Here is a 15,895-nt window from a genome sequence, read left to right as displayed (position 1 = left end):
CAGGGACACCTCCCACTAGAGCAGGTTGCTCAAAGCCCCATCCAGCCTGGCCTTGAACACTTCCAGGGATGGGGCATCCGCAGCTTCTCTGGGAAACCTGTTCCAGTGTCTCACCACTCTCATAGTGAAAAATGTCTTCCTGATACCTATTTTAAATCTATCCTCTTCTACTTTGAAGCCATTACCCCTCATCCTATCGCTACATGCCCTTGTAACAAGTCCCTCTCCAGCTTCCTTGTAGGTTCCCTTCAGATACTGGAAGGCCATTATAAGATCTCCCTGGAGCCTTCTCTTCTCCAGGCTGAACAACCCCAACTCTCTCAGCCTGTCTTCATGGGAGAGGTGCTCTATCCCTCTGATAATCTTCATGGCCCTCTGCTGGACCTGCTCCATATCCTTCTTGTGCTGAGTACTCCAAAGCTGGATGTAGTACTCGAATATAATGGCAGAACTTCTTAAATATAATAGCAGAACATGAAGCCATGAAACCATATCTGTCTAAATAAAGTTAACGGCTACATTCCTCAGCTTCTCAGTGTGTTAATATATGGTGGCACAGCTTTTGGTACCTGTTTCAAGATGCATCATTTCCAATTCCTCTTCTTTCGGCCAATTTTCCCTTCATTTTTGGAAATGAGAGAGGACATATTTCTCGCCTTTGGAGAGAAGAGGTTCAAGTTCATTGTCAAGTTCATGCCTCACACTTTTCTGAAAAGTGCTTTTTTTCAATTCATTTGCCAGTTTGCCCAGGTTCCTGCTCTTCAGCTCCTACGGTGGAGTTACTTGTTGTATGGGGGACTGGTGCCCAAGCTGCAGGGCAACCTCTATGAGGAGTGGCTGGGGTTGCCCCATGCCAGACACAGCTGGTTCCAGCCGGCTCCAACCACAGGGTATGGCTGAGCCCTGCAGCCAAGATGGTGGCATCACAGGGAAAAGGTACTTAAGAAAGCTCAAAAATTATGTATGGCAGTGAGGAACAAGGGAAAAAAAAAGTGAGAGAAACAGCCCTGCAAATACCAAGTCCAGAGAAGGAGGAAGGGGAGAAGGTGCTCCAGGCGCCTGAGCAGATAGCCCCCCTGCAGCCTGTGCAGAAGACCATGGTGAAGCAGGTTGTGCCCCTGCAGCCCATGTAGTAAACCATGGTGGAGCAGATACCCACACTGCAGCCCGTGGAGAACCCCATGCTGGAGCAGGGGAAAAGTGTGAGGGTGAAGAAGTGGCAGAGGTGAAGTGTTACGGGCTGACCACAACCCCCATTCCTGTCCCCCTGCAGCACTTGGGAGACTGAGGGGAGGCGGAGAAGTTGGGAACGAAGGAATGAAGTAGAACCTAGAATGAAGGGAGGGGGCTAGGGGGAAGGTGGTTTTAGTTTTATCTTTGTTTCTCAGCATCCTACTGTATTTTTAATTGGCAATAAATTAAATTAATATTCCCCAAGTTGAGGCTGTTTTCCCCATGTCAGAAATCAGTGAGTGATCTCCCTGTCCTTATCTCCACCCCTGAGCTTCTTTGCCTTATTTTCTCCCCTTCTCCTGTTGAGGAGGGGGAGTGAGAGTGCGGCTGGGTGGGCGTCTGGCAGCCAAGGTCAACCCACTGCACTTACCAACACACACACGGCTTTGGCAAGCAGTGCTGAGTAGTGCAGGTTTGCATAAGGTATGTTCAATATAGACTGCCAAGTAAATAATGTAGGAACATATCATGGCATGCATTATGCATTCCTATTTAATGTGTATGAGCAAATCCACTTCGCAATTTGAAATGACTTGAATCTTTTGTTAAATCTTTCCATTTCCTTCTAAAGATTGAGATCTGTTTTGTCAGGAAAGCATAGGATCTTTTCTTTTTTTTTTTCTTATTTGACAGAAGATTGGGCAAAATTTGGGCAAAATGCACAGATCCAAAATGGCCTTCCTCTTTCTATCGACTGCGTAGGGACTCAGAGGTCTGAGAAATGTGGGGTAAGCAGTCTGGGCTGCCATTGTGTTCTGGCTTTAGGTGACATGCTAGGTATCTAACTTTGCTGTGGCACCATGGCAGGCTTCTCTGAATGTATGCACAGGGGAGCTGAACTGAAGGTAAGGAAGATGCTCCAAGAGGGTGAAAACGCTGCAGTCTGGTTCTTTGTATTTGCAAAAAAAAAAGAAAGGAGGCTTTTCACTCCTTCCCCAAAGCCAAGTAAGGGGCACGAACAAGTGTAAAGGAAGAAGTCAACTGAGAATCCTTTCTGTAGGCTGGGCATGTGTTTTGTTTTTTCTCTGCCCTTCCTCTTCCATTGTGAAACAGAATAATTGTTCACAAAGACAGCTACTGAGCTTAGCAGACTTAGGGTGTCTCAGTTGGCCCTTAAATCACTACCAACCCTTTGTCCTGGAAGAGAAGAACTTTGTGAGGGCAAATCCAGAGATTTTGAAGCAAATGAGTTTTGCAGACTGTTTTGGTCCCTGAAATGGTATGAACATGTATGAATAAGCAACTGTCTTGTACATCACAAAAGATCTTCAAAGAAAACTGGTTTATCCAGGTTCAGATAAGAGGGTGAGGAGACACCGAAACGCTTAAAGCACAGATACAGGAAGCAAAACCACTAATCTTATAAGATGTAGTTTGGAGTGGGGGAGAAACACCTAGTTTCTCTGAAGTGCTGGCTGACTAGATAGTGGGGTTTTTCCCTCATCTTTTTTTTTCAGATGGTTTTTGATTCTTTATTATCATGAAAAAGTGACCCTCCAAGTATCTAAATAGTTGTTGACAGTGTCTTATGCTAAATGAAATAATGCGTTGTGACTTGCTGTAAGTGTGCATGATTTTATTGACTTACGTACTTTTGTTGCAGATCTTACAAAACTGCTCTCCTCTTCACAATTCTGGAACACAAATTGCAACCTGCCACAAAGTGTAAACACATTATGCAGCTATGCTGACACAGCCCACTTGCTTTGCTTCCACAAATTCCTTATGTATTGTAAGTTGTAATATATTTTTTAAGTGAATAAAATGCCTGATAAAGGTTATAGAGCCCCATTTCTGCTTTTATCGACAGTCACATTCCTACTGAATTTCTTTTGGTTTACACAGGTGACCCTGGATAGACTTAGACTTAGATTTAATGAACAATTCTGTCTGTATCAGACAAGAAGGCATAATCTTAGCCCTCTACGTCAGAGCTCTACTTGCAGGGCACACAGAAGTAAGGAGCAATAAAGTATATTTTAACCACTAGAGAGTATAGATAAATCAGTCTAACTACACACAGGCAGCTGATCTTTGGAAAGGGCTACTGCCGGTTTTATATAATTGCTTTTCAGAGGAGAACCACAGACTGTTTTCACTGAACATAAATGAAACACCTTGGCATCCACTGAAGCAGACTTGGATCGGGGGAGCTGGCAGCCTCTCACAAGAAGCAGTTTTGTTGAACTGCCTTTGAAGAGTTTGAACTGGCAGTGCTGTATTCTGGCTGGAGGGTAACTTGGCTGAGAACATTAGGATTTCCCCTGACATTAAGCCATTAAAAAAAAAAATCATTTCCTTCCCTCCCACCCCCATTCAGAAGGAGAAACTATTTTTACTGCCAGACTTGCTGAGTGTTAGTCCCTCATGAAAGGAACAGCAGAATTAAAACCATTTCAGGTTTTAGTAATTAAAGAACAGAAGACACAAATTAAAAATATATTAAGTAACTCATATTTAATGGGCTATTAGACTTTATTTTACAGTCAGAACATGCAAAATTATGAAGGAAATCAGAGATAATTAAAAAATGCAAGATATGAGAACAGTCTTAAGAACTTGGGCTGGAGCACTGGTTTTGGTAGATGGAGCGGTAGGAGGAGGAGACGAGTCTCAGCCACATGAAAGTTGTGGACTGTGGCTCCCAGAATCCAACAGCTTGGACAGCAGTCTTTGGGAAAATCATATAAAAAAATCGCTGATTAAAAAAAAAAAAAAGGTTTGCAAACTCTTAGAATATTTTTCTCTTCCTTGGTCTTCTGTCTTGACTGTAGAATCCCCCAAAAAGGTGTAAAGCAATGGCTCTGATGCTGCACTAGTGCCAAGCAGAGTAAAATAATTAGTTCAGTATCTCCAAGTTGTACTTTGATTTATATATCACAGAAAATTATTTTCCTTTTTTTTTGCAACATGTAATCCTCTGTTTTTTTCTAATGAGGTTACCACTGCCTTCCTGGTGGGTCTGCATTTTGTGCATCTGCAGTTTGCATTTATCTTTGCTCAATACCATCTCATTAGGTGTGCAACAAACTGTTACATTTAACAAGGTTGCTTTGAATTGGATTGTTTATTTCTTGAGCTTGAAACCACTTCCAACTCTATCACACTTGAAAAATTATGACTACACTTTTTCATGTATCACCTGAGCTTTTAATTACAATTTTGAATAAAAATGCTTTGAAATTATCATTATTTGGCAATCCCGTTTAAGATTTGTCTTTTAGTTGATTATAAATTGAGTTTTTAATAATTTATGTAAGCATTAAACTTATGTATGAAATTTGTAAAATTGTAAGTTGCCACTGTAACTCTACAGCTTCCTTGGAGTTCTGGATGCCTAAGATATATTGCCAGGTGTCCCGAGGCTACAGTGGAAAAAAAGAGACAACTAGTCACAGATAAAGAACACAAAATTGACAAAAAAAAATTAAAGGAAATTATGCACAATTTCTGCATGAGTTTCCTGTGATGTAAAGACTGGTGGTACGCCACCACTCTTCCCTAAGACAATCGCATTAGTGTCTTTTTCCTGTTCTGAAGGAAAAACGGCCGGTTGTACCAAATGCTTGCTCTCATTATTTTCAAGAACTTGAATTTTGTCTCAGTGGGGAATACTTTAATCTTCCATGCACGTGTGCACGTGCTCACATATCAAAATACATTTTTCTTTGCAACAGACGTTTGATATTAAGTAAGCAACTGTTATAAGCAGCAAATGATAAAACGCTGCTTAAGTACTTGGAAATACCGAAATCCTGGTGCCCCCTCTTGTGGCTTAATCAGAAGAAGACAAACCGGCAAATCTAGCACCAAGTGTGAGGTGTATATTGGCTCCTGCAGCAGGAGCTCAGCTGGAGATTATTACAAGTTAAAAGAAGAAGCTAATCTTACTTTGAGAAATCTTCACTTTCACCTGCTTAGATGATCAGAAGTGCCAAAACCCCTGTGTTGCCTGGTGACGGAGAAGCCTCTCCTGTGCTGCTCACAGAGGCTGGCTGGCAGAATGAGGGGCAAAAAAGAGTACGCTGTACTGATCTTGATTTTCTCCTGTGTCTGACATGCAGGCATCTACCTGAAAGTGTTACACATCCACTTGCAAGTGATCTGAATCTAGGAAACTTTCATAAACATTTAATGCATTGTTTTTCTGGATGAATATTTTGGGTAGTTTGATTGGGTAGTCTGTTGCTGGAAGTGCTTGTGACTCTCTGAAAATCTATTTCTTGAAGAAAGTATTCCCTTATGTATTCCTAGAAAATAAAATAAAATTAACTTTACCACTTTTTTTGGGTAACATGTATTTTCAACCAGTCCGTCCCTGCCATCTCATTCTAGCTTTGTTTTACAGTTATTAGACTTCAGCTGTCCATTTGCTCTTGAGTGTTTGAGAGGATTTAACTGTAAGGGTTGGTGACAAATTTGTGATCCGATAGCTAGTACCAAAAGCCACTAGACTAATCACTAACTAAAGCACGCATTAAATAAAAGAAGTTTTAAATGCCTGTATGGACCACAGTGACACTGATGGCTTACAGGTCTGAGCAACTGTGTCATAATCTAGTGAATACTTGACACATACCTCATTTAGAGGAATTCCTGCATATATACGTATCAAAAACTTACAGTACTTGGTAAACTTACCAAAAGAAGCATGAAACAGTTAAAGAGCAATTTTTGTACTCCTGATTCTGGTTCCCAACTACAGCTGAGTCTAAGCACAAGAAGGTTTGTATGCAGAGAGGTGTTTTCTTCCCTGTTACTCTATGCACAGCAGTAAGAACTAGTGAATAGACTACAGACACACTGCAAGACTAGAGGATGCTCATCTTCTCAGTGTATTTCACAACAGCCTGTGAACCAGGGTGGAGCAGAGAGTCTTGGGATTCCTGACAGAGTGGCAGCGTTTAAAAATTATGGCATAGTTAATCACCAAAACTTGGCATATCTAGTTCGAAAGTGCACCACGGGACTGTGCATTCAGTTTGCTTCAGTCATTTGATGTAAAATCATTTCAGTAGAAATGCTGAGGTCAGGAAGAACCATTTCTATAGTGGAAAAAAAATAAAGCAAACCAAAGGAAGTGACTCATTTCTCCTATCGAGCGTGTGAACGTAGAGGATAGCGTCCCACCATTATTGATATGATGCTCACATCATTGTCCAGTCTGGTGTAAATGTAAAGGTTTTTGATACTCCAACTGCAAGTAACCATAAGTAGACATTCTACGGAATTGCACCGAGCAAAATCAAACTGCCATAAAGTTCATGTGTGGCACTAATTGCAATTTAACTGCATGGTTATTACAAGAGCTTTTAATTAACCCAGTCATCATACTGTGGCATACAAATTGTGCATAATAACAGCATGCTGAGTATAATGACAATACTTTTGTCTGAACTGTGAAAATCAGGAGTTTTATCATTTTCTGAGGTTTCTTTTTATGCTCTTAAATATTGTGCAGTATTTAAGACCATTTGACCAAAAAGAAAAAAAAAAAAGAAAACCCCTGGTAAGTTGCTGAGGCTTGTATGTTTTAAAATTTTATAGCAGTCTTTAATTCTTCCTAAAATTCAGTGAGATGTGTAATTCTTTGCTGAATAATATTTTTTGGTGATTTTGCAGTCTTGACTTTTCTCAGGATATTTTCAGTTCCCTTTGAGAATCATTTTATACTTTCTTTTAGGATTTTGTGTTTGAATCCAAGAAAAATGCTCAGTTTGTGGAAGCATTCAGTGGCGGTACCCTTTCAGTGAAACTGGAAGATAGTAAGAATACATTCTGATCAGATATTGCTGCAGAATGCTCATTCGTTAGATCATTAGTCTAGAGAGAGCATTCCCCTTCTCTCAAAGTTATGATTCCAGTCTGTGTCTCTCAAGACTGATGGTAATAGCACTGAATGAATTTTTACTTGGAAAGTTAATTTTGCAGCCCAAAGACTAATAATTAAGGAACAATGTGGCTAATGGATATAGTTGTAGTTCTTCAGAAAACCCAGGAAATACAACTAAGAGGCATTACACTGGTACCGTGTGCTCATTCCTGGAGACCTAAAGAATGCATCAAAAAAAGGCAGACATTATTATGAAAAGTGTATTTATCTCTTTTTTAGACTATCAACAGCCCGTATTGGGAAATGAGATACTGACATTTTGGTTCTAAATTATTTGGCTCACAGGCAGAACAGGCACCTGAAGGTAGGATAAGAGTATATGACCTTTTCATGTGCACAAGTTTCCTGAAGAAACTGGGTGACAATGAAGAGTGGGCCAGTGGGGGAGGCAACCATACCTTTGGCATGCATATACAGTTAATGGTTTAAATATGACATAAAAGTGACAGCCAGAAACAGTTAAAAAAAAAAGACAGATTGGGTTCAGCTGGGTGAGTGATTGAAGTGCAGTGCACCAAACACAAAAAGAAGACCACCACCACACAAAGCCAGTCAGTCAGTGGTTCCAGGGGCTTAAATATCAGAGATGTAATAACAGAGATGATGACAATATCATTGTACATGCTAAAGTATCTCATCTGGCAGAAACTATGTCTGAAGAAGTAAGTGACTTTGCTAAAGAATGGCGAGCGAACTTTCAGCTCTGAGAGGTGTTGCTGTCATTAGCAGAACAGAGTTCTCAGCAATATCGTTACGGTCACGCACTTCTTTCTGGGAATGGCAGAGGTGTGTGCGCTGCTGTACAAACACTTCTTATCATTTGCTGTTTTTGAATTTTCCAAAAATGGGGTTTGGAAAAAAATTTCCATCCTTAAAAAGATATTTCGCATAATGACTAGATTTTATGGTATTTATATATATAAAGTTTACCCAAGATTAATTTTTTAAGAAAGATTTTATATTTGAAACTAAGGTTTCTTTTTAAATGTATCAGTGAATGCAGATTTCCCAGTATTGCACAATGCATTTCTCAAGACATTCACACAAAGAGAATAAATAGAGAGAAATGTCATTAGACATTATTTTGAAGTAACTGTATAACACATAAAAAAAAAAATCATCCATATTCCAAGCCACTATGACTGCAAAAATTACTGATTTACTTTATTTGTTTTAGTCAGAGTAAAATGTAATGAGATTTTCTCGTAAATTCAAGAAATATAGATAGCTGTGGATTCTCCTGCCTTCCTAGTGGAGCTGAATGCTTATGGGTTTTTTTCAGTTTACTGTAACTGGAGCGTTTTTTTTTTACCTTTCTTTCTTTTTTCCCCTGACCCAAAGGACTGGTACTCATCTGCTTGGGGTCTCTATTAGCCAATGACTCATCTCCACCATGTTTCTCCTCCCCTCACAGGCTCCCACACCACAGTCAGTCTCTGAAGGTGCCTGGAGAGCTAAGGTGCCTCTTTCCAATATGTGATGTGCCTAAAAACTACAACAACCTACACATGTAACCCATGCCAGTCATAAGACAGAGCCTCCTTCCCAGACATATGCATCTGACTCCCACTGTCTTAAACCCTTATTTTTATTCTTGGTAAGATAAAGAGTTGTTGAAGAGTCTACGGCAAGCTGGAACTTAGGTAACCCAAAACATCAGTTGCTTTGTCCTAAAACCTGATCATACACGTAATGTTCCCTGTGTCCCATCAGTGAGCATAAGAGAATATGAACAAAGTGAGACAAGTAAAAGGACAAAAGCATTTTTTGTCTCTGGTAGATCTGCACTATATTGGTGTAGAGAGGCTGGTGGGACAGACTGGTCCAGAGGCTGGCGAAAGGCAGCACTGAAGGGGCCGACTCGCGCAAGGATGGTTGAAGCCTACAAAGAGTGTAGAGACTTACACGGGGGAAATGGGAGTCCAGTTAATCTGGTGAAGGCCATGGGATAATGTGCTCTGAAGAAGAGCTAATGGGGGAAATAGCGGGAAAAGCGTGAGGGAGATTTGAAACTGAATTTGAGGACAACAACAAATGCTCTCCAAGGAGGGACTGCCTCTCATAAGAAATGGTGAGGTGAACACTTCAAGTGATGTTTAAACTGTATCCCATTAAGTCCCTTAAATGACATTGGCCATATGTCCAGGGACAATTACCTTGCAGGTAAACTCATGCACCTCATTTGAAGGGGATTCAAACTATAACTTGCATGCCTAAATTAAGACATATGAATTGCACCCAAAAAGGACTATTCGCTTTCAGCTTTACTGTCACTTTCAATTCATAAGGTGAACACCTATTCATATGTAGTAATAATCCTGATTCTTTCTTTTTTTTGACTGGCCTAAACAAGTGCAGTCAATGAGTCTTTCATTATCACCACTTACACCATGCATAACAACAAATTCACTCATCAAAATCAGATACGTTCATTTTATTTTAAATTTCAAATGTATTTCTTAGCTGACACTACAGCAGTTCTTAGTTGGAAAGGTGGTTCCTAAGACCTGCACTTTTGTCTTTAATGTATATGATGGTAACTTGAAACATGAGATTTATTTGCTTTCTCTGTTCTTACATTTGGGGATATAAAATATAACAGGAAGCAATAATCCCTGCTGTATAACATGCATCCTTTCCTCTTTCTCATGGTAGCATTTTGAATATGTTTCTGCTTCAAAAATCGGATCTCTGTGTTAGAGCCAACAGCAATCTCCTCTCTCCCTTTTTCTTTTAAAAAAGTTGACTGTCTAGTTTTATGAAAACCAAATTTTCATAAATCATATGGTATTAGTTTTTCAGTAGTGCATGTGTGTTAGCTTACACAAGATATGTGCTGTTCAGTCTGCTTAATAGTATGTCTTATGTGATCCCCAGCATGAAGTATCTCTTATTTAATAAATATGTATGCCCTAATTATTTTTATTCAGTGACTAGGAAGAATAATGAGCTATGAACATTAATTGATATCCTCTGTTGTGCAAAATGCTCAGTATCACATTTTACAAAGAGAAAAACGGGAGTTCACATGAATTTGTATCTGTTGACACCTAGATCAGAAAGCCAGAAATATAAATTCCCTTGATATTTTCAACATCTATGGTCCGAATCATTAAACTTACATCTTGGATCATTAAATTTACATCTTGCAAAGTTGTAATGCAAGTTTCCACCATGCTAACTGTTCACTATATGCCCTGGGTAACTGTGCTGAACATGCCATAATAATTCATCAACCCTGAAAGAAATCACAAAGTTCAATGCATATTAAAAATGTGATTGGGGTATAATAGAGAAAAAAATTGAAATATGCCACTGTTCATGTTTTCTGAGGTTACTGTTACTGTCTGCATAGCAATACACTTGCCTTATGGAAATTAAAAAAGCCACAACCAATAAAATACATATGGTGACTTGCTTGTACACCTGGTATTCCTTCAAAAAGAGTGATTTTGTTTGGGTTTTACTACTGTAAAATGACTAGTTATGTGTTTACTGCATTCATTTTGGATATGGTGTTGAGAAGTATGATAATTACTGGTACTTTTCTTAGCTTAATGTCCACAGAAATTTCTTTCTTATTAAAATGGACTTAAACTGAATTGAGAGATACATAATAATTTTTATTTACATGTGTTCTTTCCTTTTTCTCGTGGCTTTTTTTTCTTTTTAGGTGAACAAGGTATGTGGTCCTCCTGTAAGGAAGCCTACTCAGTCTCCAGGTTGCTCCTTTGATCAGAAAAAAGATAATCAAGGATTGAAGATATTCTCAAGAGACAGTGAAGAAACCCTCACCAGCAGAAGAAAGTAAGACATTAGTTTTACAGCCAGAAAGAAAGAATAAAGTAAGCCATTAATTTTACAACAGAATAGATTATATTCAATGCAATGGCATGCATTCCTAGAGAATAAATAAAGACTGCAAAGAAACATTTCAGCAAGACAATCTGCTCTGTTACATTTTGGAAAGAGTAATTTCACGACTAGATTTTGTTTTCTGAAATAATGGACATATGACCAGAGTAATTTAGTGTGGTTTAAAGTATTTAAAAGAGTGGGTAACATTGGTAAAATATGAATGTTAGCTCTATCTTTATGTGTAAATTTTCAAATTGCATTTAACTTGCACATCAGCAGGAATTATTATATCTTTCAAGAAGTGATTGTGACTTTTATCAGAAGACTATTCGTATAAATAGATCAGACGGAAAAAAAATGACTGTTCTTACATACCTTTCTACTGTGAAAAATGAGAGAACTAAGCATTTAGGGTTAAATCTTGAAATCCTTATTCAAGCAAGTCCAGCTGATTTTTTTTTTGTCTGGCTCTTCGCTAGTATGGAGTGAATTCAGGTGACTGCAAAGGCTTAAGAGATTTGATTTATAGCTGGCTGAGCATTACAGGGTAAAATTTGCCTAAGTGCGTAGGAGCTAGGTCTTTAAGCTGCCGTTATACTCGACGGAGAGGAGGACTCGGTTGAGCCGCCCACACAACTGCAAGTATCCAGTGCCACTTGAGGATGCCCTAGGGTATCCCAGCTGATCTGCTGCTGCCAAGAAGGATGCAGGTGTCCTGCAGATTGTATCATATATTCCAGCCTTCTGCAGTTATCTTGGACAGCTGAGGGCATCTCAAAGCCCAAGCTATCTTTGGACAAATGAGTCGAGTGTTTAATGACTGTAAGAAATAATTGCACTGTAAGGTGTAAGGATAGCATTACATTTGAGACTAAAGGCTCTGTTATGCAAATAAAGTACAAAGTTATAACCAGAAATTTAATTTCTGTCCCAGTGTTTGCCAAAATACAGAGAGGTTTTCTTTGTCCTCGTTTTCCTTTTATTTCAGTTTGCAATGCACAAGGAAACTGAAGCGAGAGAATTGCAGGGAATAATTGCTCACTCCTGATGTCTGGAGAAGAAAAAGTGCCTCTCAGCTTCAAAGGCAGACCGTTCTAGTTAGTGCAAGGTCCTTCATGTTCCATGTAGTGGACAAAAAAACCAACACCAAACACAGGATTTAGAGAACCTTGTGGGAAGGGAAAGACATTCAAAACACAAGCTTGCTTTAGCCAGAACAGAAGTTCATTAGGCAATACCCATTATACTGGCACATTTTCTCTCTTTTGTGTAGCTAAGCAAGTTCTTGATGTTTTCCTATTCAAACATGAAACCATATTCTAAAATATCGCTTAATCCAGTTCCTTGTCTCAAAATAAGTGGTGTCTGGATTGACCTCAGGGGGGTTGCCCAAAAGAAGACCTTAAGGGGCATCAAAGGCAGTGGGCAGCACAAAGCAATGTTGTTTTCCCATGACTTCCCCATTCTTGAGATGCTGGGGACACTTTATGGCATGCAACAGACGCTACACCAAGAGGCAGTGCGGGACTGGGGGAGGTCTGAGATCCACTGACATAGATTCCTGTTTAACAACTTCGTAGTTGATATCATCCTCACTTGCTGCCTCCTGGATCACCTCCTTCCTTATTAGTCACAATCGCTTTATGTTTCACTTTATATTCCCATGGCAACTGTAACAATTCCTCACATGGAAGAGGGGCTTCAGCGAATGCTTGCAGCCTGCTTTTAAGGAAGTGCTGTTCTCCGAGTCTGGCTCCACTTTATTTACCTCCCATGCACTTCTGGCAGCAGGTTGCTCTCAGCATCTTTCACAGGCTTTAGCAGAAAAGAATAGGCTTCTCCCAAAGAGTTTAGACCTCATCGATGCCTGTTATCTTGGGGAAAACAGATGAACAAAAAGACTCCGTTCAACTCCTAAGAGTTCCCTAATTTCCTGATATTTTTCAAATGCATCTCCAGATGAAAGTCTACCTTTCAAAGTGCATGTTGGACTGCCTCTGCCTGAACTTTTCCTAAATTATTTTTACCATCAGACCTAAGCTGGTATCTTCTGGCACTATGTGGTACAAGATAAAAAGCAAATTTCTCTGTGCTATTGACACCAAAAATCATCAGATGAATTAAAAAAAATTCTACACAGAACCTTCATAGTAACAGACAAACTTGAAAGTATATTTTCCTCCAGAACTTAACATTGCAGACAGCTTTTAGCTAGGAGAATAGAAGTGTAAAAAAAAAAAGAACATTACCAAATAAACGGTAAGAAGTATTTGCAGCTTCAGCTGACTGTAATTGCACATTTGTGCTCGGCTGCCTATAATTACATGCTATCTGGTCTAGAAGATGATGATGTGAAAATTGACATTCATACCATCTGCCTTTCTAACTACTTTGGTCAGACATCAACAGGGGCTGAAATCAGTCATTACTTCTGTATTAACTTTAGCTTTGCCTCAGGATGTATTTACTAATAAACTGAATAACTGACCTTTCTGTTAGAATGCAGTTTGTCACAAGACATTATGGTAGCTGTATTTATTTCAATTTCTCTATTATACATGCATTGATTGTGCAGGAGAAGAAATTCAAACTCTTTACTATGAGAGGACTCTCTAAACACTAGTTTTCATCCAGAATGTAAACCCAAAGCATAGACAAAATCAACCCCACTCAATGGGAAATGGAGGAAAAGTGCAAACATACTGTGCATACTGGATGCAATTTTGGGGATGGAGAAATATAAGGTATGGGAGAGTGTGGATGAATCATATTTATATATTTAAAGTATATTGTGCATAGGCAATTATATGATGCATAGTTAAAATTGACCCTACCCGAGGTTTTCAGAACTGCTGTTTCAGACTCAGTAGGGAACTCATATCACATTTAATAGGCGTAGTAAATCTAAATCACTGTGGTTTGTGTAAAATGTTTGCCCTACAATTGCAAGAAAGAACACGTGGCTTTTTAAATGACAGACTGCATATAATCGCTCATGTTTTATCTGTTTTAATTTGGAGTCAACAGTACTAACAATTTAATTCCTTATGCCTTTTTAGGCCTGCATTAATTAAATGTAGGGAAATACATAGAATATTTCTGGTATTTTTTCGCAACTCCAGACGCCATATAAGAAGTTAACATAAAGTGAAGCTTGCTGGCTTACAGAGCAATGAGTACAGAATTTGCTGGTGCCTTTCTTTGTGCCTGCAGGTCATAGATAACTCAGTATAGTGTGATGTTCTAAATCAGAATGAATAAATATTTTAATTTTTCACGGCAGGAATGGGTCTCCCAGGAAGAGATTTTCAATACATAAGCAAACAATTTATAAATATCATAATCCAGTTACAAACATACTAACTAAAAAGTCATTTGTTTTGATTTAAATACAAAACCTTATGATTAGCTCTGGGCATCTTGAAAATTATTTAAAATAGCAATACATAATTTATAACCTACCAGCATAGCACATGATAAAACTGATGTCATTTTTCAGACAGTAATTTAAATATCCACTAAATATTTAACAGCTGCATCTTAAACCCATCTTAACTAAACCTGAGTTGTTCCATAAGTCTAACAGTTAAACACTCTTTGTAGTATTTTTAACACTGTGTAGGGGACTAGTTGATAGCACTTTTTAAAAACAGATGACTTATACACACCTATTTTTTCATGCTTTTTTTTTTGGAACATTTTTTGGTATATTTGTACAAGCGTAACGTTGAAAACTGTATCACAAGTATGCAAGAAAACTTCAGGTTGGAGGAAAATAATTCCTGTTCCAGAGCATGAGTAAAGTTTTGGGGTTTTGGTTTTTATTTATTTTTTTTTTTAACTTGGACCAATGAGAGTATCAGCTTTCTAAACTACTGAAGTGTATCTGAGAGAATCAAACTTACCTAACAGGAAATTGACAAATTGATTTAAAAAATCATTGGAACCTATGGAGAATAATAGAATAAGCACATTCTTTATCTTCTTGTAGAAACACATAACAGCAGTACTGCTTAATGCTATTGATTGACACTGTCAATTATTTCCCATGTTCCCCTGTGCAGAGAATTTATCAGCCACCTCCGGCTCTACAGGGCGTTTTACGGCGGCCTGGCTGATCAGCTGTGCGGTAATGAGTTGGCTGCTGCAGATGGACTCCCGTGTTGGAACGGAGAAGACGTTGTAAGAAGGTACCTTTCTCACTCACTTTTGTCTTTTCTTTTGTATTTCGTGTTTCTCTGAAGTAGCTTCCAACTCAAATCAAGTACATTGTTTCTGTAGGTATGTGTCAAGGTTAGTTTGAAAACAAATCAACATGGGTTTCCTTCTCTGAGGCTTCACCTGTAAATAGTAAAAAAAAAAATCTCCCTGCAACTCTATTTTGAGGAAAAAGAATTCTACTCTTCTTCAGACATGACTCCTTCAAATTTATGGCATCTAAACGTATACTGGAAAAGAAGCTGGACTGGCATTTGCAAAATACAGTCGGAGAAGGACAATATGGATTTTTGTTTGAGCTTGATCTTTATAAAATGCTCCTATTAATACAGAGTATGTGATAACAGACTCAAGCTATTTGCTTAAAACTTCTCTGGCTCTGAAGAATGAAGTAATCTCATATATATGGTTTCTCAGGAGAGAGCTAAAAGTTAAGACACAAAGATAAAACATTTTAAGGGTGAAACACATGTATAGTTTTATGTATGCAGTGTCTTGGGAGACATCATTCAGCAGCAATGGCAAAGAAGAGAGAACAATAAACTGCTACGCTCCTGGATGTATATCTCTGGAATCAATATATTTCACAGCTTACAAAACACTAGCATTTGTGGATGTCAGAAGGATTTTCAGAGACCTGATGTCTATGTTTTTGCTTTATTGCTCTCATCACCAAAACAAGTTTTTCTCTGA

The 15,895-nt window shown here is 38.7% G+C and overlaps 1 protein-coding gene across 1 annotated transcript in view; it reads left to right on the top strand.

The window, feature by feature from the left end:
- The window catches only part of GPC5 (glypican 5), a 727,404-nt gene that overhangs the window by 128,621 nt on the left and 582,888 nt on the right, over positions 1-15,895 (top strand). The window contains exons 4-5 of the mRNA XM_074168139.1: positions 10,800-10,933; positions 15,049-15,174. Coding sequence (XP_074024240.1) covers positions 10,800-10,933; positions 15,049-15,174 — 260 coding nt within the window. The remainder of the gene's footprint in view (positions 1-10,799; positions 10,934-15,048; positions 15,175-15,895) is intronic.

This window comes from Numenius arquata, chromosome 1, assembly GCF_964106895.1.
Source record: "Numenius arquata chromosome 1, bNumArq3.hap1.1, whole genome shotgun sequence".
NCBI classification, from domain to species: domain Eukaryota; kingdom Metazoa; phylum Chordata; class Aves; order Charadriiformes; family Scolopacidae; genus Numenius; species Numenius arquata.
The sequence above is the reverse complement of the archived record's forward strand: the minus strand, read 5'-3'. Positions and strand labels throughout refer to the sequence as shown.